Source organism: Alosa pseudoharengus, unplaced genomic scaffold (genome assembly GCF_046254945.1).
Source record: "Alosa pseudoharengus isolate Yale_2024_CS ecotype anadromous, Long Island Sound unplaced genomic scaffold, YU_APseudo_1.1 YU_APseudo_1.1_scf_13, whole genome shotgun sequence".
In the NCBI taxonomy this organism is placed as follows: Eukaryota; Metazoa; Chordata; class Actinopteri; order Clupeiformes; family Clupeidae; genus Alosa; species Alosa pseudoharengus.
This window is the reverse complement of record NW_027468598.1, coordinates 23,358,982-23,381,941: the sequence shown is the minus strand read 5'-3', so window position 1 is coordinate 23,381,941 and position 22,960 is coordinate 23,358,982. Positions and strand designations below refer to the sequence as shown.

Genomic DNA, 22,960 nt, shown 5'->3' with positions numbered 1-22,960 from the left:
CTGCAACGCCCCTAGCACCTTCCAACGGCTTATGCAGCGGCTATTCGGAGACCAGCAGTGGCAATCTTTGCTATTGTATTTAGACGATGTGGTCATTTTTTCATCCTCCGTCGAGCAGCATTTACAGCGGTTGGAGGTGGTTCTCCACCGGCTGCAGCAAGAGGGCTTAAAAGCCAAGTTGGAGAAATGCGCTTTCTTTCAGCGGGAGGTGGGTTATTTAGGCCATGTTATTTCTGACAGGGGTGTCTCAACAGATCCGAAGAAAGTAGAGGTGGTGGCCAACTGGCGGCGCCCAACCCATGTGTCTGAGCTTCGGTCATTTATAGGGTTCGCCAGCTACTATCGGCGCTTCGTTGAAGGGTTTGCCAAGTTGGCAGCCCCGCTGCACAAATTAGTGGCAGAATTGTCCGGCCCCAAGTCTAGAAAAGCATCTGGCCGTAGCTTGGCCTCAGCATGGACAGAGGAGTGTGAGGGTGGTTTTGAGGGCTTGAAGCGCAGACTAGTAGAGGCACCTGTACTTGCCTATGCCGATTTCTCCGTACCATTCATTTTAGAAGTCGACGCAAGTCATAGTGGCCTGGGAGCAGTCCTCTCTCAGGAACAGGGTGGTCGGGTGCGCCCCATTGCTTATGCTAGCCGCGGCCTGAGGCCCACTGAGCGCAACATGTCAAATTATAGCTCCATGAAGTTGGAGTTTGTTGCGCTCAAGTGGGCCATGGCTGAGAAATTCCGTGAATACCTGCTTGGCCAGAAGTGCGTTGTTTTTACGTATAATAACCCCCTTAGTCATCTGGCCACGGCCAAGCATCTGAACGGGGTCGGCTTTCTCCCAATGCCCTGGTGTTACTCCGGCAATGGGAGCGCCTAGTGGTCAAATATGGGGTGCTGCACCGGCGTATCTCTCGCCCTGATGGCGGTGAGGAGGTGTTACAATTGGTCCTGCCTGCATCTTTACGGTCGGAGGTGATGGTCCAGCTCCACCAGAACCACGGGCATCAGGGAATTGACCGAACTAGTCGGCTGGTGCAGCAGCGGTGTTACTGGCCTGGGATGTTTGCAGACATCAAGCGGTGGTGTCAAGAATGCGAGCGCTGCCAGGTCAGCAAGGATGCTAAGCCTGTGGCTCATAGTTTTATGGGACACCTGCTAGCGTCCCGGCCTGATGAAATTGTAGCCCTAGACTTTACCGTTTTGGAGCCTGGCCGTAATGGCATTGAAAATGTCCTTGTAATGACTGACGTTTTCAGCAAATATACGCTTGCCATTCCTACCCGGGACCAGCGCGCCCCAACTGTGGCCCAAGTCCTGGTTAATGAATGGTTTTACAAGTTGGGGGTTCCTAGTCGTGTCCATTCTGATCAGGGGCGGAATTTCGAGAGTGAGTTGATACAGCAGCTTTGCCACATGTACGATGTGGCCAAGTCCCGAACCACCCCTTACCATCCCGAGGGTAATGGCCAGTGTGAGCGGTTCAATAGAACCTTACACAATCTTCTGCACACTCTGCCCAACTCTCGAAAGAGGGACTGGACTGCTTGCCTCCCACAGATGGTGTTTTGCTATAACACCACCCCGCACCAGTCTACAGGTGAGTCCCCGTATTTTCTTATGTTTGGTCAGAACCCCAAGCTACCAGTGGACTTTCTGTTGGGGCGGGTAGCGGATCCAGTGCAGGTAAAGTGAGTGACTGGATAGTGGAGCATCAGACGCGACTTAACCTTGCCCTTGAAGGAGCCAAGGCCCGTCTGGTGGCTGCAGCAGATCAACGTCAACAACTCCATGCCCCTCGGGTACGGGAGATGTTGCTGCAGGAAGGCCAACTAGTTTATGTCCGTGACCATAGCGTTAGGGGTCGCAACAAGATCCAAGATCTATGGAACCCCGTGCTGCACAAGGTAATAAGGCTCCCAAAACCTGGGGGTGTGGTTTACACCATCGCTCCAATGGAGGCCTTGGATAAGACCAAACATGTTCACCGCACCATGTTGAAACCTCATCTGGGCACTGGACCGGTCAGCAGTCCCCCCCCCCTCCTGCCCCAATGGTGGTGGCCTCCCTGGAGGAGGAGTCCCATGATCTTGGTGTTTGGGTACCTGTCCCTCCCCCCCAATTGTTATCCACCGTCCCCTCGGTGGCTCCGTCTGCTAGCAGCCGGACTGTTCACCTCCTCCCTCTCTTGTCCCTACTGGCCAGCCCTTTTTGGCTCCGGGAGGCGAGCAACAGATGGCGACTCCTGTGGCGACCGCGCCTGTTGAGGGACGCCAATCTGATGGCTCACTGTCACCGGCCCAGCCAAGCAGTGGCCCGAGTGAGGTACGAAGAACCACACGGGCCACTGCTGGCCAACATTCTAACCTGCATCAACTTCCAAGGTCTGCAGGGAGTTCTGCATGAAAGGCAGCTGGCTGGCGTATTTGTCACCACCTACACTCTCCATGATGTTGATTGGTCCATCGTCGGGCCGACGATGAAAAATCTGGGGGTAGATTGTAGTAGAGTGGCTGTTAACACTCTCGGGCTTCCTGATTTCGTCACTCCACTGATTGTCAATCTAATAGCGGACAGCTGTTAGGCAGGTAAGTATAAAAAGCACCGGTTACGTGGCTGGGAGCTACGGCAGTGTTTGTTGTGCCCCTCCTCCTTCGGTTGATGTGGCTTTCTTCTTTATGCGGTAGGTGTATTTCAATCGGTATTTTGAGTTGCCTTTAATAGCTACTGGGCTTATTTTGTGTCCTGTTTTTGTAGCTTCGTAGTTGCAGTGTTTGGGTTCTGTGGCCTCCTTAGCTGCTGTAGTAGGCTCTCCCTCTTCCTGGTTCAGGTATGCTTCCGTTTGACCAACTATTCCGCTGCTTAATCTCCGCTACTTAACCGTTTTGGCTTTGGGCTAAATAACGCTGTGTCTTTTTAGAGGGATTCATGAACGGTTGTCATTCGACTCCTAACTCCTGCCTTGCGTTAAATTCCTCCCTGCTTGCTCAGGTATGTTCTATTAACTGCATACATAGATTCCAGCTTGTTTGCATACACTGATTTTTAACGGACTAATAATTGCATTTCCCAGCCGTGAATTCCAGATCGTGCTGCCAATACGGAGTGGGTATGTAAATACAAGATTTGAATAGAGATAATAGATTAATAATGGTGTGTGTTTTAAACTGTATTCTGCCTTTCAGGTGATATGCTATAATCAGGGTTCCTACACATTTTCCATTTAAAAATTCCATACTTTTTCCATACTCAAATTTCCAAACTTCTCGTTAGATTTTTCTGACCATATTCTCGACATTGCGGCCACTTCTGGTTTGGGATAACTCGGTGAAAACAAAGGTATGGACAACTGAAGTGAATTAAAAAATGACACTTAATATTCGTCCATTTAGCTTGGTCATTTTTAGTTGTATCTTAGTTGTATCATAGTTGTATCTTGACGATGGGGACTGACAGTTAAGCTACACAACAGTAGGAATGGTTCATTATGACCTGAGTGAAGTGATTAGTACTGCAAATGCAATAGTCTGGAAACACAAATATTTCTCCAAACTCTTGTTTCTTTTTTCCATACTTATCCAGACCTGGAAATTACTAAAATCAAATTCCATACTTTTCCAGGTTTTCCATACTGCGTAGGAACCCTGTATAATCCCGCAGGACTGAAGTCCATTCCAATAGGCGTTGCTGTTTTGTATAGATTGTGACACGGCCTCATCTCAACTGTCGGTCTGTATGCATGGCCTACAGGAGCTTTGCTGCGCTACATGGTGCCTGTTGCATGTCGCCTGAGTGGTGATTGGTGCATGTTGCATGTGTGTGCTTGCCTTGCTTAGTGCTGCTGGGTATCGCTTTTGTTTTGTTTTGCCCTTTTCTTTTGTGGTTTTCTTTCTTTTGTGTTTTGTTCATGCGTTGCATTGCATGGCCTGCATGTTGCTATTATTTTATGTCTGGTTATTGAATGTGTAACTGCAATTTGTCGGGTTTGCTGTGCCATGGCTCGCATGAGCTTTAGTTTGGCTTACTGTTATTATATGTGTTTGTCCTGTCTCTTATACTCTTCTGCTCTTGTTTCTAGGCAGGTGTGGGTGGTCCAAAAGGGAGGCCGAAGTCCCCTGGTGGCGGGTCCAGATATTGCATGCATGGTGTGCTGTATTATAGAGGCTGTACCCCTCTTGGAGTGTGTGTGTGCATCTGTGTGTGTGAGCTTCTGTTTGTGTGTGCAGTGCCTTCCTCACAGAGATCACTTACTGTGTGCGTGCACGAGTGGTGTGGTTTTGGGGTAGGCCCACATTGGTGGACGGACTGCCCCCTTCAGGTAAGCCCTACCTAGCCGTACCTTTCATCCTTCCACATATGTGGTTCCTCAGTCTATTCTAATTAAGGAACCTTTTAATGGCTTGACTAATTTGGTACATTATAAACATAAATAAATATTTTCTTATACTCTTGCTAACTGGTGGAGTCGTCAGACTGTTCTCTCAACAGGTATTCCCCCTTTCCCTTTCCCCTGCCTTTATTCTCAATAAATGTGTTTAAAGGAATTCACGTCTACTGTCAGTGCAATTGAACTTGTGTGGGTAATACCTGTGATGGTAATACTGTCCCTGGGTGGTAATTTATAGTAATCCTCTGGGGTGGCGTAGTCGACTATCATTTGGGGACTTACACTCCCCTCCCTTTACCGCTTTGCCACATATATATATCAATGGTCTTGCCATGTCTCAGTTCCCTGTGCCTGTCTCCACCCCTCACCTGTTTATTAGTCTGCTAGTTTAATTATGATTTCCAGCCCTGTGTTCACCGGTCTCTTGTTTTACCTTGTTTCTTGTCCACCTGTGCCCTGTTAGCCTTGTTAAATCCTTTTGTATATAAACCCCTAGTTTTGTGATGTTCCTGCTGTGTCATTGTTGTAATGTTCCTGTGCTGCACTCACTACACACTGTAAGTCAGTGAGCTTACTCTTTGTGTGTTGTCCTGCATTTGAGTCAAGAAAATAAGCAGTCCGTAACAACAACTAGGCTCTATCCATCCAAATACACACAAACACACACGTTAAAGATTATGATGCTCCGGACCTTTGCTTGAGGAAATTTTCTGTAACTGGACCTTGCTGAAGGTTAATTGACTACCCCTGCTCTATCTGAATGGTTGCCAAGCAATGTTGAGATGCAGCTACTTTAACTTTTGTATCAAGTTATGGTAGCGCAGTAATATAGAACGGAATGCGGTGAAGGTGTATGTTTGTGCTGGATTTTACAACGGCATCGAACGTGATTCAGCCAATCACAATCAAGGACCGGAACTATCAGTTTTAGAATCAGAGTTAATAGGCTTGTTTGAGATCAACTGCGTCTGGCTTTCTACGTCAACGTGATCTTCAGAGGCTAGCCGGGAGGAGCTACAACAGAGGACCGCTCATCCCGGACAGACACGCTACAGTCTGCCTGACGTGACTCGCGGGAGATATCGCGGAATTCTGCTTGCAATAAATATGCATAACTTTCATTCTTACTCATTACAATGAGCATGATGACTGATGAAATAAAGTCTTATGATTTAGTTTAATTAAACCACTGTTGTCATACAGTTAACAGGCCTGCATTGTAGCACATACATTCAATATCAAGTGTTTTCCATATATGTGTGTCTATCTAACAGCAGAAAATAACAGAATATCAAAGTCAAAGTCAAAGTCAGCTTTATTGTCAATTTCTTCACATGTTCCAGACATACAAAGAGATCGAAATTACGTTTCTCACTATCCCACGGTGGAGACAAGACATATTTTACCAATTTTAAGTCCACAGACAAACATAACATTCAAGTAAACAAAAAAAGTAAGTAAATAAGTAAATAAGAGGGCACATATAATGAAAAAATAAGAGCAGCAAAATTTGGTTGAAATTGTGCATAGACAGTCAATAAAATAAAATACTAGTGCAAAGTCAGGCCAATAAGAGGCTGAGGTAGTTCTGTTTGACCTAAGTAAGAAATAAAGTGGCATAGTGGTGCAAGTTATGTAAGAGCAGCAGAAGTGTTGTGTTTTCAGGACAACAGCAACAAGTTGCAAAGTGTACAAGTGTGCAAGTGGAGTGGTGCAGGCGGCCATTGTGGGTCCAATGTCCAGGATGTTATGTAGCTGAGGGTGGAGGGGGGAGAGGAGGGAGAGAGTTCAGCATCCTAACAGCTTGGTGTATGAAGCTGTTGGTGAGTCTGGTAGTGCGGGAGCGCAGGCTTCTGTACCTCTTCCCAGAGGGCAGTAGATCAAACAGATTGTGAGCGGGGTGACTTGCATCACTCACAATTTTGGTCGCCTTGCGGGTGAGGTGGGTGGTGTAAATGTCCTTCAGGGAGGGGAGTGAAGCACCAATAATCCTTCCAGCTGTGTTCACTATGCGCTGCAGGGCTTTCCTGTTGTATTCAGTGCAGCTTCCGCCCCACACAGCGATACAGCTGGAGAGGATGCTCTCAATGGTGCCTCGGTAGAATGTGGTCATGATGGCTGGTGGAGCACTTGCTCGCCTGAGTTTCCGCAGGAAGTACAGGCGGCGCTGAGCTCTCTTCACCAGTGATGCTGTGTTGGTGGTCCAGGAGAGGTCTTCACTGATGTGCACCCCCAGGAATTTGGTGCTGCTCGCTCTCTCCACCACAGCACCGTCGATGGTCAGTGGCAGGTGTTGGGTGTGACCTCTCCGGAAGTCAACAACAATCTCTTTGGTCTTGCTGACGTTCAGCAGGAGGTTGTTGTCCCTGCACCACGTGGTCAGATGGTCGACCTCCAACCTGTATTGAGTCTCGTCGCCCTTGGTGATGAGACCCACCAGAGTTGTGTCGTCAGCAAATTTCACTATGTGATTGTTGCTGTAGGTTGCAGTGCAGTCATGCGTCAGCAGGGTGAAGAGCAGCGGACTGAGCACGCAGCCTTGGGGGGCCCCTGTGCTCAGTGTGATGCTGCTTGAGGTATTGTTGCCAACACGTACTACTTGAGGCCTCTGACAGAGGAAGTCCAGTAGCCAGTTGCAGAGGTAGGTACTGAGTCCCAGTTTGTCAAGTTTGCAGATGAGTTGTTGTGGTATTATGGTGTTGAATGCAGAACTGAAGTCTATAAACAGCAATCTCACATATGAGTCTCTTTTTTCCAGGTGGGTGAGGGCTGGGTGGAGGGCAGAGCAGATTGCATCCTCTGTAGACCGTTTGGCTCGGTATGCAAACTGGAAGGGGTCCAGGGTGGGGGGGAGAATGGATTTGATATGTGACATGACAAGCCGCTCAAAGCACTTCATGATGATGGGTGTCAGTGCCACAGGGCGGTAGTCATTGAAGCAGGATGGAGCAGTTTTCTTCGGCACAGGTATGATGGTGGCAGCTTTGAAACAAGATGGGACGATGGCTTGCTTCAGGGAAGTGTTAAAGATGTCTGTGAAGACATCCTTAAGCTCCCCTGCGCAGTCCTTCAGCGCACGGCCAGGGATGTTGTCTGGACCTGTTGCCTTACGGGTGTTGATAGCAGCAAGTGTCCTCTTCACGCTGTCGGCAGAGAGGCACAGGGGCTGCTCATGTAGAGGGGGATGGGTCTTCTGTGGGCAGGTGCTGTTTTGTGCTTCAAAGCGTATCCAAAGCATATCCAAATGTTTTCAGTAGGCTAGCCTACCATTGTTGCAGAAATCACATATAAGAAGTAGTGTTGCACGGTGTATCGATACTAAAAAGGTATCACGATGCCTTCACGCAAAAAACTATACGATTTCCGACGTTTTTAGAATCTATACTTTATTAAAATATTAACGGTCTGTGTGAACTGCTGCTCTCACTGCTCCTTGCACGCATCTAGGCAAGTGGGCGTGTCAAGCAGGCAGCTCTGAGTGAGTGAGCGCGCAGCAACGTCAACATAGTTCTTTGCAGTCAGTCCTCGGCCTTGTGGATAAAACAAAAAGTGATGTGAAATCTGGAACTATTTCGGATACATCGCGAATAGTGAAGGCAAGCCATCAGGTACACAGAGGCCCGTTTGTAAAATATGTTTTAAAGTAATTTAAAAGCAGTATGCTACGCATGGAACTTGGCTAAACACCTCGCAGACATATCCCAACATTTTTAAAGAGTTCAAAGAACGACAGGTTAACGAATAGGCTATGCTATAGAAAACACAACTACATGGTTAGTGGCAAGTTCTTCTCTTCTGTTTTGTGAAAGTGAAACGAGTATGGTTCTTTGGGATAAAGCGAACCTTCCTTCATCAATGAATTTTGACGAGACATAACGAGCTGTAATCATTTTGACGAGACATAACGAGCTGTAATCATAGGGTGCTAACGTGATGAAAGCGCAATGTTCACGCCAGAATACCAACCCTACCAAACAATCTATTTCATGTTCGGTCAGTACTACTGGTAATATTTGTCATGGCATGTAGACTGCAATTTGTACAATAATTATTGCCCAGATGTAGGATAGGCTACCCGAAATGCCCTAATTAAAGCCCACAGCATATTACCATCAAAGCGTGTTGAGTCCTAATAATAATAGCGGCTTATTGTTACGTGGTAGCAAATCATGTTATCAAAGAAATAGACGTAAAGTAATGCACACAGATATTTTGCAACAGGTAATGGTGTAAGCCTATCTGACGAAGACCTGAGTGTTTGGAACGTCGTACTTGTACACTGGGCGCAAAGAAGACTATCCTCACATTTTTCCCTTTGCAACTGTCAAAGAAATCCCATTAACACGGGAAGGCCTAGGGTAGCCTATACTGTACATCAGATGGCCTAAAGATTAGGCCCCTCTGCATAGCATTCAGTGATTTGCATGCAGTAATTTCAACACTGACCTTGATCTAGCCTAGTTTGGCTATTTAAAGATACTTTATTGCCAAAACACAACACAACAAATGAACTATAACAAGGACTTAATCACACAAAGTAGGCCTACTATTTTACTGACTATAAAAAATAATAATTATGTAGGAAGTTTAGAAGTTTAGAACCCAGAATTGACCTGCACACTACAAAACTGCACCGAATTCAACACAAATGACTCAATACACTTGGAGGAGGTATGAGTCCTTTCTTGTCCAGATATCTTAGGATTTCGCCGTAGTATCGTTTCAGTATCGAGCATCGTGATATTTATGGCAGGTATCGTATCGAAGTCCTAATTTTGGTATCGTGACAACACTAATAAGAAGGTATCCCTTCGATTTTGGTTCATTTTCGCATATTCCAACATAAGGAAGCAGCATGAGACACCCGTCAAAATCGTCATGAGGAGATTCCTCCCAAATGGCCCTATTACGTCTTTGCACTGACGTCATGAGGGCGTGTTTCAGCTCGTGCAGATCGTGGAAGGCAACTGCAAGATCTGTCTGCAGGCTAAAACTCCCGCGATGTTTTAAGGTCATGTGACATGGCGAGGGGTAAGTCCCTCCCCGGCTGACAGAAGTCAGACAGGATGTCTAACCAGTAAGCATTGCGTCCATCCCAGTATGCATTGTGTTCAACCCAGCATGCATCACATCAAGTCAGATCTGCATGAAGACGAACAAGCCTAATGTCTTGTAAAAGCAGCAAAATGCTATGCTGTGTTTCACCTGAGGGGGGTGCTAAAATGTATTGTTTATTGTAAATGTTTATTTTGGTGTTCCCCAGAAGAAGAAAAAAACGTAACTACATGCATTTATTCTGTGAATGTTGACTTGGAACAATATTGGTACTTTACACATCAAATGTCCATATACTTAGCTATTTTCAAATAGATTTTTATGGCCCTACTAGCTACCCCACATAACATTTCAATTACATGAAAATTACACAAAAATACAAACACGCCTTGTTTTATATGCTTATTATTGTCATGAGGTGTCAATAATTGTGAGCGACATATTTTTGTTAAAAACATTTATTTCTTTATGAGATTTTTCTTTTTATCAAAATACATTTGCTTCCTTTCTAGGTTGAAATTTTCCTTATTGTTTTCATTGTGAGATTACAATAATTTATCCTGTTTTTAATCAACTTAGCAGAGGTGCCAATAATTCTGGAGGGTACTGTAGTAGTTGAAAAACTAGAATGGTATAGAAAGGGTTAATTGCACATGACAAATCACATCATCACATGTCATATGCTTTACTACATGGCTTCATGCTTAAATATAACTTACCCTACCAACTAATATTAGTCAACTCATTGCCTCCTTCTGTGTGGAACTAGAAAGTAAGCTATCTTTCTATCAACATAATTTGTATTGTACTGAAAATGCAACATGTAATTTAATGTCTAAAAAGTGTTGTTTAACAGACTTTCTTCACACCACTACTGGCATGTTTGGACATGGACAAATATACATTAAATCAAACATTTTCATTTCATTTACAAATTGCCAGTTTTGACATCCACCCCTCTGCTGTTTACCCTATTTTCATTATGGGCCTTTTGGTTTACTTCTTTTCTGTCCTCTCAAATGTGACGATCTTGGTGCTGATAGTTACTCAGAGAAGTCTCCACAGACCGATGTTTTACATCCTCTTCAGCCTGCCATTGAATGACCTCATTGGAATTACTGCAATGTTTCCCCGTGTGCTTGTGGACATTGTGATAAAGAAAAACACTGTATATTACCCACTCTGTGTCTTTCAGGGTTTTTTGCTCCATATGTTTGGTGGTGGCACCCTATTTGTATTGGCAGCAATGGCATTTGATCGATATATTGCTATATGCAAGCCACTGAGATACCATTCCATCATGACACCTCTAACTGTTGCTGGGATATTGTCATTGGCATGGGGGTTAGACTTGGCCATGATTTTGGTTCTGTTTATCCTTCAGGCTAGACTGCGTAGATGCAGAACTTTGATAATGAATGTATACTGTAGCAATTTTTCTTTGCTAAACCTGTCCTGTGGAGAAGACATAACAGTCAATAATGTTTATGGATTAGCAATAACAGCATTAATGCATATCATCACTATAACAGTACAGCTATTCTCATATATCCAAATCTTATTGACATGTGTCTTTAACAAACAATCAGATGCCAAAACAAAAGCTGTGAACACCTGCTTAGCACAGATAATAGTGTTTCTGATTTTTGAGTTTGTTAGTTTGTTCACAATACTGTCCTACCGGTTTCCAGATATATCCACAAATGCCAGAATGGTCTGTGGGATGATGATTTTTCTGATTCTGCCTGTTTTCAATCCCATTATTTATGGAGTGAAAATTAAGGATATTAGAATAGCATTCTCTCAGGTAGTTAAGAAAAGAAGGCTTTGATAATATAGAATTGTCTGTTATACAATCTTTCTGCATGGTAAGCTTTTTTTATGCAGTGATCATTTGCTTTTATCATGGATCATTTTTAATTAACTCCTTTATATTGACACCAGGTCACGAGTGCTTGTCATTTAAATGCATTTTATGGATGTTGTGTTTTATAACTGTATATTTCCAAGAATGTGTACACTGATTATTGGATATTAAAGTTTTAGTGTATCTCTGGCACGTTGTGGTGTTTTGGTGGTGACATGTCCCAAATACATCAGAACTTTAGAATGTTGAGAAAACGCTAGATTTATATGTGTTCTCCAGAGTAGTCATAGTTGGCTAACAACTTTTTGTCCAACTTTACTTTTGTAGCTTTCTTGAAATAACAGCATATGAAAATAATAGATGACGGAGATTTAACACAGCCTGGGAGAACCGAGGTAAAGCTGTTAGCAAATTTAAATTTGCTCTGCAGGTCAGTCTAGCACGGAAGCCATTGACACCCATTTCCAATCACAATCGCTTATCCAGCATGAGGTGGGCTAGAGCAATGATTTTCAACCACTATTTCGCGGCACACCAGAGTGCCGTGAGAGATCATCAGGTGTAGCCTACGGCAGGAAATTGTCCAATTTTACTTAATCGGCCCTAAAACCCTACTATTTAGTTGTTGCAAAGTAGGCTAGGATATGCCATTGTTGAGCATCTGTGCCTGCAATGTAGTGACTTGCTAAGTAAATAAATACTCATACTTCATGTCAGTGGGTGGCAGTAGGTAGTGCAATAATGACCTTGTTAAACCAGCGATGCACATGAGAAAAATAGATATTAGAATGCTAGATACCGCATTCAGCTCCAGAACGTACGTAATCGCTGCCGTCATGGTGGCGGCAACAATCACTGAAGACCAATGGAGCAACAGGTATCTCTGATTGGAAATCAGACAGGTGTCTCTGATTAGGCAACACTTGCCGACATAGACAATAAGGGCCCGTCTGCACGATGCTGGTTTTTTGAAACCGGTGAGTTTATTTTATCGGTTAAGGTGTTTGCTTCAAGCAATATGACGCGTTCACGTAGCCTATACTTGATAGGCTAGAATCCGGTATCTAGCTTTCTATGGCCCGGTGAAAATATGTAGTGCCTAAAACAGCGATGGATAAGTAGGCCTACTTGGAAAAATGCAGAATCTGAACTGATCTGTAAACAAATGAGATGCGAGGCAGTTTTTCCCCTGACCCTTAAGACTTAATTTCTCCTTAGGTAAGGGGTTTATTTAAGGGTGTTGCACAGGATACCTTAAATTGTTTCTTTAGTTAAGGAAAAACGTTAAGGGATACTGCATTGAAAGGGATTTACCAAAGATCCTTGATTACTAGCTCCGCTTTAACCCTTTCTGGATTTACCGTCACAAATTCTATTGAGATTGTTCAACAGCTGTAACTAGCTGGCTAGTAGGTGATGTCGTTAGTTAGCAACCCACCGAACACAGTGAAGTTTAATGTTCTTATCGTTCATCTCACCTTAAGAATATTCGCTGAAATTATCCAGGTAGCAAGTAAAGCATGTTATAGACATGCACTGAGCAATACTAGCTCCTAAACCCTACGGTTCTCGAGATATTCACAGAAAACTGTGTCTGCCCTACCCTCCTTTCGGGGGGTCCAGTCCAGTGGGGGAGCTACAGATCAAAACGAAAAACGATGGTTCCATGCTATCCATGTGGGGTTACATGCCCACCAAGTTTCGTGTACTTGACGGGAATCCTTGACGGAAATTTGGCCATGTGAAAAAAAAAAAAAATCTGACTAAACCTATATGACCGCCGCTTCGCTGCGCGGCAGTCATAATAAATTGATTGATATACAGTCCTTTCCTATTCCTAGCCAATCCTTTTAGGAGGGGTGGGGGTGGGTGGTGTTAGTGAAAACATCAACATTAGCTTTTTACACATTGTTAACAGCATTAAAACTGTGATAGTTAATGTGAGGAAAGGAAAACTGCATAAAGTCACTTGTCAGAACCAAAGAAGGAACTGGAAGTGGTTGAATGAAATTGTGATGCTTCCGCGTACACTGTTGGAAAGAACAACTGATTATAGAACCCCTGTTAACCTAATAAATCTGACTGCTAAATATGGAAAGGTTTCAGTTCAAAGTACTATTACTATCCATAGTAGGCTGATATAGGCCTACCCACAATACTGTTACAAGAATGCCTTCTAGCTTATAATTAATTTAATCGTTTTCTCCAAGAATAGTGTACGAAGGCCCTCCTCTGCTGAACACACCTTAAGCTACTGTGTAGTGGGTCCCATTTAGAAGTTCATTCGCGCTTTCCTTGACTCATGGAGCTGCGTGAATTTTATTACAACTTTTCGCCATGATATGGCAGTTTAAGTCCGCTTGATACTGTAAGGCGTGAGCCATTGGTTTCCAAAGGAGATTTTATTTGTGTCGCCAGCATAGCCTATTGACAATTTATGTTGTAAATAGGCCTACCTTATAAGCCTACCTGTAGCTTAGGGAAGCTAACAGCTTTCTATTAGGATCTCGTTTGTTAGTTACAGTTTTGTCATAACTCCCTGATGCATTTTTGCATTTAGAATAGCCAGAGCGTGGATATCTCAATCGGAAAATTAAACAATATCGGGTGCCTATGGACTAGCTGGGTGAACCCAGCCTGATCTGCCCGCTATTTATTTTTTGATTTCTTAAAAGATTGAGCTTGGTCTGGTGAAAGCCAGACTAGCCATGGACCTCAGTTACACAATGCAAGGGAACATGAATCAGCCTATATTTGCACGAACAATAACGGACAACAGCTCTTCAACTTTGGCCCGTTAAAATGTGTATGAACAGTCTAGCGACACATTTCATCAAGGCCCATTTGGACATGTCAGTTATTTGCACCACTGGTTAGATGTAAAACAGCATTTCGTTTCAGACTACTGTTACTTAATTTGTGCATTAACAATAACGTTTCAGACTACTGTTACTTAATTTGTGCATTGACAATAAAGTATCACATGAACTAAAGATAACTAAAATCTTATGTAGAAGAAGAAACATTCACAAAAAATCCATCCATCCAAAAATGACCTTTGTTTTTGATAGCTGTTGAAAACGGCATGGAACTGACAGAGATGTTTTTGTTAATAAATAAATAGGTTAGGATAGGATCCAGTTACACGGCGTGTACGAGTGTTGCCAGCAAGCTTGGACTTCCCCCGTCTTCGGACGTCATTGTATAGTTTGAGACATCGGTGCGATGTCCAAGGGATGCCAGCAGTAGGAACAATTTCCTCCCACGCCTGTTTAACTATAGCTAATTTGGGTGGGTTTCTCCCATCCCCATACAATGCTACTTCTCGGTCTTTTACAGCCCTGACAAGAACGTCGGTTTCTTCTGCTGTGAAGCGTTCCTGGCGTGCACCTGGCAAATCCGCCATCATAATAGCAATCCGCCATGGAACAAGCTCCCTGCTTTTAAAGGGAATGCGAGATAGCGATCTGATTGGTTTATTGCACGTTACGCCCAAACCACACCCATGATTAATGTAGCTACTTTAGACCACCCCATTTTAGATTTGTGTCAGGTGCAACAGTCGGTAACCCGCCGGTAAAATAGAAACAGCGCCCAAGATCCACCCACAATGCGATTTGCGCGAAGTCAATTCCGCTAAAGTGCAAGATAGGGGCCCATGTGTCATGACAGTGTCATGTCACTCTTATGTCGATACTGTTAAGTGTTACCGTAATCACTACTGCAACAGAGGGAATACACGTCTAAATTCAAACAAAATTCCCAAAGACGGAGAGATGTAGTACAAGTTGCTAGGGAGAGGGCAAAGTAACTAGTTTCGGAAAGGGCCTTAGAGAGGCCAAAGGGCCCAGGACTTTCTTACAATCACTTCCCTCTATGGCAACATGCTAGTCTGGCCACACCCACCTAGATCTCCTTACAGTTGAGTTCCTGTTGATATCTAGTGCACGACGATAAATAATTTAAAGCAACACTAAAGAGTTTTTTTTGTACCTTAATATAATGTTTCCAAAATCGTTTTAGTGGTTCATCAACTTGTAACAGGGTGAACGGCACTTCTGTATTCACTTCGCGGCCCTTCGAGGCCCTCTATCAGCTATAAACGCACTATGTAAGTTTGCCAGATTGGGTAGCGGATCTGTAGTTCGATGGAATGAGACATAAGAAACTACAAATCTGACTTGCAATATATCATACTTTGATTAAATTATACAACATACTCTACTGTGTCTGTGGACATCATTATTTGCAAAGCCGGTGCTAGATAAACAAATACCGTGCATGCGACAGAGGCAAAGTGCTTTAGTGTTGCTTTATAAGGAATCTAGTCTTGTAAGGGACTGTTCGTTATTTATTGAAGGGGCCACCGGAGGAAAATAGGGGAGGGTCATGTCTTTTTATTCTTTGTTGAGGGGAGGGTCATCCAACTTTTTTTTGTCTAGGAGGGGGGGTCACCCATCTTTTGTTTTCATGAAAACAGCAAAAAATCAAAGTGGCTTGTTTGATTGTTGATTTCTGTCGCCATATAACGTTCTCTTTCGTTCCATAGCTGTCAACATCGAACATTGAAAATAAGGGAGATTTCCCGGGTTTCTCACGCAAAATACGGAAAATGTCAACACGTTGGAGCAACAAAGTAGCCTACTTTATTTACGCCTAACAGCCTATATTCATTTGGTCAACTTTATCCAGCCCTAAAAAAGCTAAATTTACCTTTGGTTTACTTGTAGTTTACCGTGTAGCCTAACTTTAAACAGTGTGCATGCTTAACATAGTAAAGCATACTTGTGCTTCATTCATCCACACATCCAGCTCCATAACGTTTTGACAAGCATTTCTACCAATTGACCTTGTTTCTGCCCATCTCTAGTTTGCTGTCTACATCCTTTCTGGTTTTTTTGTTTGCAAAAAATATATAGTATTTACCAGGGCTTTGAACCGATTTTTTTTCCCAATCGGTTCGTTCCGAACAGAAACGGAATTATAACGTTTCCGGTTACGAGTTCCACCAATAAATTGACGTTCCTGAACCGGTTAGAACAAAAAAATACTGTTCCCGGAACGGTTAATTTCGTTCCTGTCAGCTTTTTAATGCTATAGAATTATGTCACATCTTTCTCATCCAGCTTAAACCAAATGTAATAATATTACAACCATTATTAAATAATAATAATTATATTATTATTAATAATAATAATTAAATAGGCCTACAATTATTTCAAATGTGTAGTTTATTGTTAAAAGAGAAAATTTCCACACAAACGTAACGACATTATTAAGACACTTGGTTATGCCACTCGGGCAGGCACGCCTGCAGGTGTATGTCCGTACGCACTGTGCGTACCATCACTCAACAACGAGAGAACATTTACCTTGTGTGTGTGTATATTCACACCATATTGGCCTACCATACCTTTCCAACTATGCACAGTATCCCATTAGTTGCATGCCATCAGGCTATTTACAATTTTCTATTAAGTAAAGTTAGTGAACACTTATCAAAATTAACGCGCACACATGTTTGAGCAGGAGAGAATACGCACGCAGGCACGCATAGGCTACTTGTTTTTCTTTTACTCGGCTTTCTATATGGTTATCAGCACACAATGTTGAGCTAATTCACTAACTCAATACTCATCATGGATATCACAAGTTTAAACAACAAAAACAGAAAGGATGGAGGCAGCAAAGCTAGAGCAGCTATTCAAGATGGGCAAGAACAAGGTTGGCTAAGCAATTGGTGTGCTTGTCAGAACGACTGCATTACAGCTGTTTAAAGCCAGACGTTACAGTAGCTATAACACAACTAAAGGTAGCTTTAGCCTGTATAGGGATGTATAAAGTTGCCCAAATGAATAGGTCATTGTAGACGTTGTTGTTGCATTATTGCATGTGGATGTTGTTATGCTATGTATGCACGAACCTAAAGGAAAAATACTGTCCACGCATGAACGTTTTTTTCGGGGGTGGGGGGTGGGGGGGGGGGGGGGTGGGATGGGTGTGCGTACCATAGCATTAATTCCTGCAGGCGCCCCTGCACTAACTCGGCAACAACAACTTCCAACTGTCGGGGGAAAAGGCCATCCAGTAGGCCTACTCATACCGTAACAAGCCATCTGTGCATTAGGCAAACAGAGGTGTTGGCGCCATTTAGCCAAATATTCGCTAGTCCATCATTAACGTGGAGTCGACAAATATAGCTATTGTTATTGTGTTTGGAATGAGCGTTTTAATTAACGATGGATCGTAATTTACCTCTTATTTAAGATGTGGAGTGGAGACTTTGTAATCCACCGCTCTCTCTCCATTCAGTCAGCGAATGTCTGATGTGATGTCACACAAGTGAACCTCAGCCGTCATGGTAACGTGCGCAGGAAAATAATTACTTTTTTTTTTTAGTTAATTAGGCAACGAAAACTTTGAGGAACGAAATAAAACCGGTATTAACCGGTTACCATTATTTTTAAATAAGTGTTCCTGTTCCAGAACATAAAAAATAATAACGTTTCCGGTTTCGTTCCTGTTCCCTGTAAAATACAAAAAGTTCCCGGTTTTCGTTTTCGTTCCTTAAACCGGTTTAAAGCCCTGGTATTTACTGGTAACCAGCAACAAGTGCAATTTGTTAATCGCTGTCATTCTCTCTCATGCGCAAACAAAAATGTGTTACGTTCCAAGTAGCAGTGCGTAATTCTGCTTCATAAAGTTGAACAAATACATTTGGTTATTTCATATAAAAAGCCAGTTTATGGTCTACAGTGTAGAGTTGGTAAGTTATGGTGGGCCAACTTGGAGTGAATATACAAACAGGGGAAATTCTTTGTCTACTAGCTTGGCAGATAGGCAGGTGCGCACGTAGACATACGGCCGAACACTGCAAGCGCCAATGAATCGTGCTCTCACGACAACGCTGTTAACTTTAAAGCAACACCAAAGAACTTTTCCTCTGTCAAACGCACTATTTGTTTATCCAGCACCGGCTTTGCAAATAACAATGTCCATAGACAAGGTAGAATATGTTGCATAATTTTATGAAAGTACGATGTATTGCGACTTCAGATGCAAGTCAAATTTGTAGTTGTCTCATTCCATCGAACTAAAGATCCGCTACCCGATCTGGCAAACTTACATAGTGCGGTTATAGCCGATAGAGGGCCGCGAAGCGAATGCAGAAGTGCCGTTCACCCTGTTACGAGTTGATGAACCACTGAAACGATTGGAAATATTATTTTAAGGTACAAAAAACTCTTTGGTGTTGCTTTAAGGTTAAGGTTAACATCACTCTAAGTTCGCATTCAAGCAAGCAAAATGATGATTTGAATACATCTGTTTCACTGGAAGGGCAAGGGGGTAACAACAGGACAACACAGCGACAGGCCAGATGGCAGGACTAATGTTATGAGAGTATTACAGTAATATGGGATATTACAGGGAAATATTAAAACGGCAAGACAGCGAGGGAAAGGTTAAAATATGTGATAAACCCGGAAAAAGTTGGCATGTTAGGTATGTTTCGGTCCCTGTGATTATTTGTGAAATTGTGCAAACAGCCTTTTCAAGTAATTTGAGAAGGAAGGAGTGGTAGCATGCAAGATCCGAAATTGACGCTCGTCTGAGAAATGGAGTTTTGGATAATGTTCTGCTTCGGCAGCTTTACAATGACTGAGGAAGCCTATAGACGAGTCCATAGTAACCAGTTCATGTGTTGAATTTTTTATTACCCAGAGTGCTTTGTTGAATGGTCTCAATGTTTTATTGTTTTATTTCATATGAATACTTACTAGAGGAGTAACTTATTTCAAGTAGGCTAATGCAGTTGCAGGAAGTGTGCCATGGGCGGACTGGCCATCTGGCATACCGGACATTTTCCCGGTGGGCCGACGCACCTTTTGGACCGATAGAATAGGCTATATATATAATTTAATCATTTTGGACAACGATCGGCCCAAAGGAAGGACAATCAGCGGCCCATTGGTTACATTTCAATATTGACACTGGACTGATCCAATAACAGCTCACGTCAGGCCCCACCCCTCCCATTTTGGCTCAGAGCCAGGATTCTGTGAGCGCATCAAAAGTTAATCGAAGTTGCCTACACGAAATTGCGACGGGTGCCGGTAGTGACAATTGTGCAAAATTAACACCAATGTAGAAGCTTCAAAAATACAATATTGCAAGTAGGCTAGCATATGTCAGCAACATGTTGAAGTTCATTGAGTTTGAACGAGGATGTAAGCAAGCATACAGAGCAAGGGACAGTGAGCAGGTGGAGAGTGCGAGCCTAGTTGAGGCTACATGATAAGAACTGAGTGGTGGAGCAGGTAGGCTGTGACATGCCATGCTGACTATGATGATTATGATGATGACTTATTAATTGCAATAATGTAATGATATGGTAGCCTAATGATAACATAGTAAGGCCCTGCTGTGATTATAATAACAAATAGCGCAACTTAAATATTCTAAATGAATGATTTGCAAACCCAGACAGCAAAATAGTGTCAAATCGACGTTAATTGTTGGACAGATTGATCAGTTTCTGTCAGACGCCCAAAATTCAACATCGATGGCTTGAGTGGTGGTTGGTCTCTCAAAGTAGAGAAGGGTTCGGTCATGGAAGGGTTATCATGGTAAAGAGGGGCTAAAAGACTGTAGACTGACGGAAATGTAGTTTAAAACGTCACGTCATGCACAAGCCAACCTATATGATAGGCTACTGGAAGACACTAAAGATAAGTAGTTCATGTAGCTGTACTGTTCCAAAATGTACCAGCAATGTAGGTAGGTAGTATAGCCTACAGGAATAAAATATTTCCAGCAACAGCCCTGTTTATTTTGTGTTGTTTCAGTTGTCCTACAGTGATAACTGGTATAAATTACATTAATGTCTAAGACAATCTGGGTAATTTAACTCTTTACACATAGGCTTCAGTAATTTTTGGTGCTGCAGTCAATTGTAGCCCATTGAATAATTTGAAATGATACTTTGATTTCAAGCAGAAACTATTCTTTAATAATTGCTTGTTAGCCTACTTGAATATGGAGATCATATGCTCCATGCCTACCTCTGATCAGTCAGAGAGCTAACCAATGAGGCCTACATCACTTTCAGTGCTCCATGACAGTTGAAAATATATGCATATTTAAGGGTAATGCAAAGATTTTGTATTTAATTAGGTGTGCCTGACTGATTTGAGGGCCGCTTTTGCCAACTATGCCAGGGCCGATTTTTGGTCCCAGTCCGCCCCTGAAGTGTGCATATGGTTTCCATGCTTATTGTGTTTCCACAACAATGTTAGTGAGGAAATCTACTGAAATGGCCACCATCTTGGTGAAGTGTGATGTGTAAGATCGGAAAGCAGAGGTTGATATTAGAACGGTAGCCTTAGTCAGTGGGGTTTTTTATAGCGCATAAGAGCGTGGGCGGAAGACATCGACAATTGGCCGGGGAGGGTCATGTCTTTTTTGAAAATTCTGCTAGAGGGTCGTTGAAAATTTTCTTGCAGGCAGGGGAGGGTCATGCAACTTTTGATTGAAGCACTCAAAATCCCTCCGGTGGCCCCTTTTATAAATAACGAACAGTCCCTAAATAGTGACCCTGCAAGATCCTTAGTCATTGCAAAATCATTGTCTGTGACTAGTCTGTGACTTAAAAACTTGTCTTTAGATGTGAGAGGGTCTGAGACTGTAAAGTTATGAAATTACATTGGCAGAATCATTTCTGATTCCATTAGTCTAATTTTCTCTTTATTAAATAATAAAAAAAAAGAAATGGAGTAGCCTACAAGACGCATGCCACGTCAAAATCAGTCATAGGCCTCATGTCCTCATCTTCAAATTTCTTCCCCAAGGACACCCAAAATATCAAAATACAAGGATAGTGTAAGAATGGTTTATTGTACATCAGCAATCAATCGCATCATCACAGGTCATGTGATTTGTCATGATGGATTACCTCATGCTTAAATAGAACTTAATCCTGCAATGTAACATCAGTCATGTCATTGTCTCCTTTTGTGTGCAACTAGAAAGTAAGTTACCATTTATATCATTATATGCATTCTGATGAAGATGCTATAACATGTCACTTACTACTTAAAACGTGTTTCAAAATTGTTTCACAGGCTTCCTTCACACCACTACTGCCACAATTGGATATGGAAAAATATTCACTGAATCAAACGTCTACATTTGATTTAAAAATCTTCAGCTTTGACATCCACCCCTCGGCTGAATACCCTATTTTTGTTATAGGCCTTTTGGTTTACTTGTTTTCTGTTTTCTCAAATGTGACGATCTTGGTGCTGATAGTTACTCAGAGGAGTCTCCACAGACCGATGTTTTACATTCTCTTCAGCCTGCCACTGAATGACCTCATTGGAATTACTGCAATGTTTCCCCGTGTGCTTGTGGACATTATAACCAAGAACAACACTGTATATTACCCACTCTGTGTCTTTCAGGCTTTTTTAATCCATATGTTTGGTGGTGGCACCCTGTTCATATTGGCAGCAATGGCATTTGACCGATATATTGCTATATGCAAGCCACTGAGATATCATTCAATAATGACACCGCTAACTGTTGTAGGGATATTGTCATTGGCATGGGGTCTTGACTTTGCCATAATCTTTGTTCTTTTTCTCCTTCAGACTAGAGTGCAAAGGTGTAGAAATTTTATCATGACTGTATATTGTAGTAATAACTCATTGCTTAACCTGTCCTGTGGGGAAGACGTCACAATCAATAATATTTATGGATTAATTATAACTGTATTTATGCATGTTGTCACTATAACAATACAGCTGTTCTCATATATCCAAATAATTTTGACATGCATCTTTAACAGACAATCAGATGCCAAAACTAAAGCTGTTAATACTTGCTTAGCCCAGATAATTGTGTTTCTAATTTTTGAAATAGTTAGCTTGTTTACATTAATTGCATATCGACTTCCAAACATATCTACGAATGCAAGGAATGCCTGTGGAATGATGATTTTTCTGATTCTACCTATTGTCAACCCTGTTATCTATGGAATGAAAACGAAGGACATTAGAATAACATTCTTTCAATTAGTGAGAAAAAAAGCTACCATCAACATAAACGTAAAGGCGATCTAAGTGATGTCACACAATTTTTAGGCTAAAACATTTTTTGTCACATACAGCAAACATCTCCTCACTATTCGCTAGCTGCCTGTCCCCTGTTGTTATATGTGTTTGTTATATGTATATGTATGTGTGTGTAGGTTACAGCGGCAAAATGTAATTTTAGTTGGCAATTTTCCTATGATAATGGGTTTACTAATTGAGAATGTTAATTGGTAATGTTTGATAAGCTGCCTAAGAAAGGGCTTAGAATTGCCCACCTTAACATATGCAGTATCAGAAATAAAGCAACTGAAGTTGCTGATGTATTGTTGGTAAATGCTTTACACATATTGGCAGTGTCAGAAACTCATTTAGATGGTACATTTGAGGATTCATCATTGATGATAAATGGATATAATCATTTTCGAAAAGACAGAAATGCATATGGTGGAGGGGTTGCTTGTTATATCCAAAGTCATATACCTGCTCTAGTTAGGGATGACCTGATGACATCTAATATTGAAGTACTCTGGTTACAAATTCATCTGACACATCTCAAACCAATACGACTAG

General features: G+C 42.5%; 2 protein-coding genes across 2 annotated transcripts; both read left to right on the top strand.

Moving 5' to 3' along the window:
- Positions 1-10,319: 10,319 nt before the first annotated feature.
- On the top strand, positions 10,320-11,261 carry LOC143122224 (olfactory receptor 52B2-like). The gene has a single exon (XM_076283080.1). The coding sequence runs from the start codon at positions 10,320-10,322 to the stop codon at positions 11,259-11,261; it is 942 nt and encodes a 313-aa protein (XP_076139195.1).
- A 10,190-nt stretch (positions 11,262-21,451) lies between these two features.
- Positions 21,452-22,417, top strand: LOC143122223 (olfactory receptor 52B2-like). Its single transcript, XM_076283079.1, has one exon. It carries the CDS (start codon positions 21,452-21,454, stop codon positions 22,415-22,417), a length of 966 nt encoding a protein of 321 aa, XP_076139194.1.
- Positions 22,418-22,960: the final 543 nt, after the last annotated feature.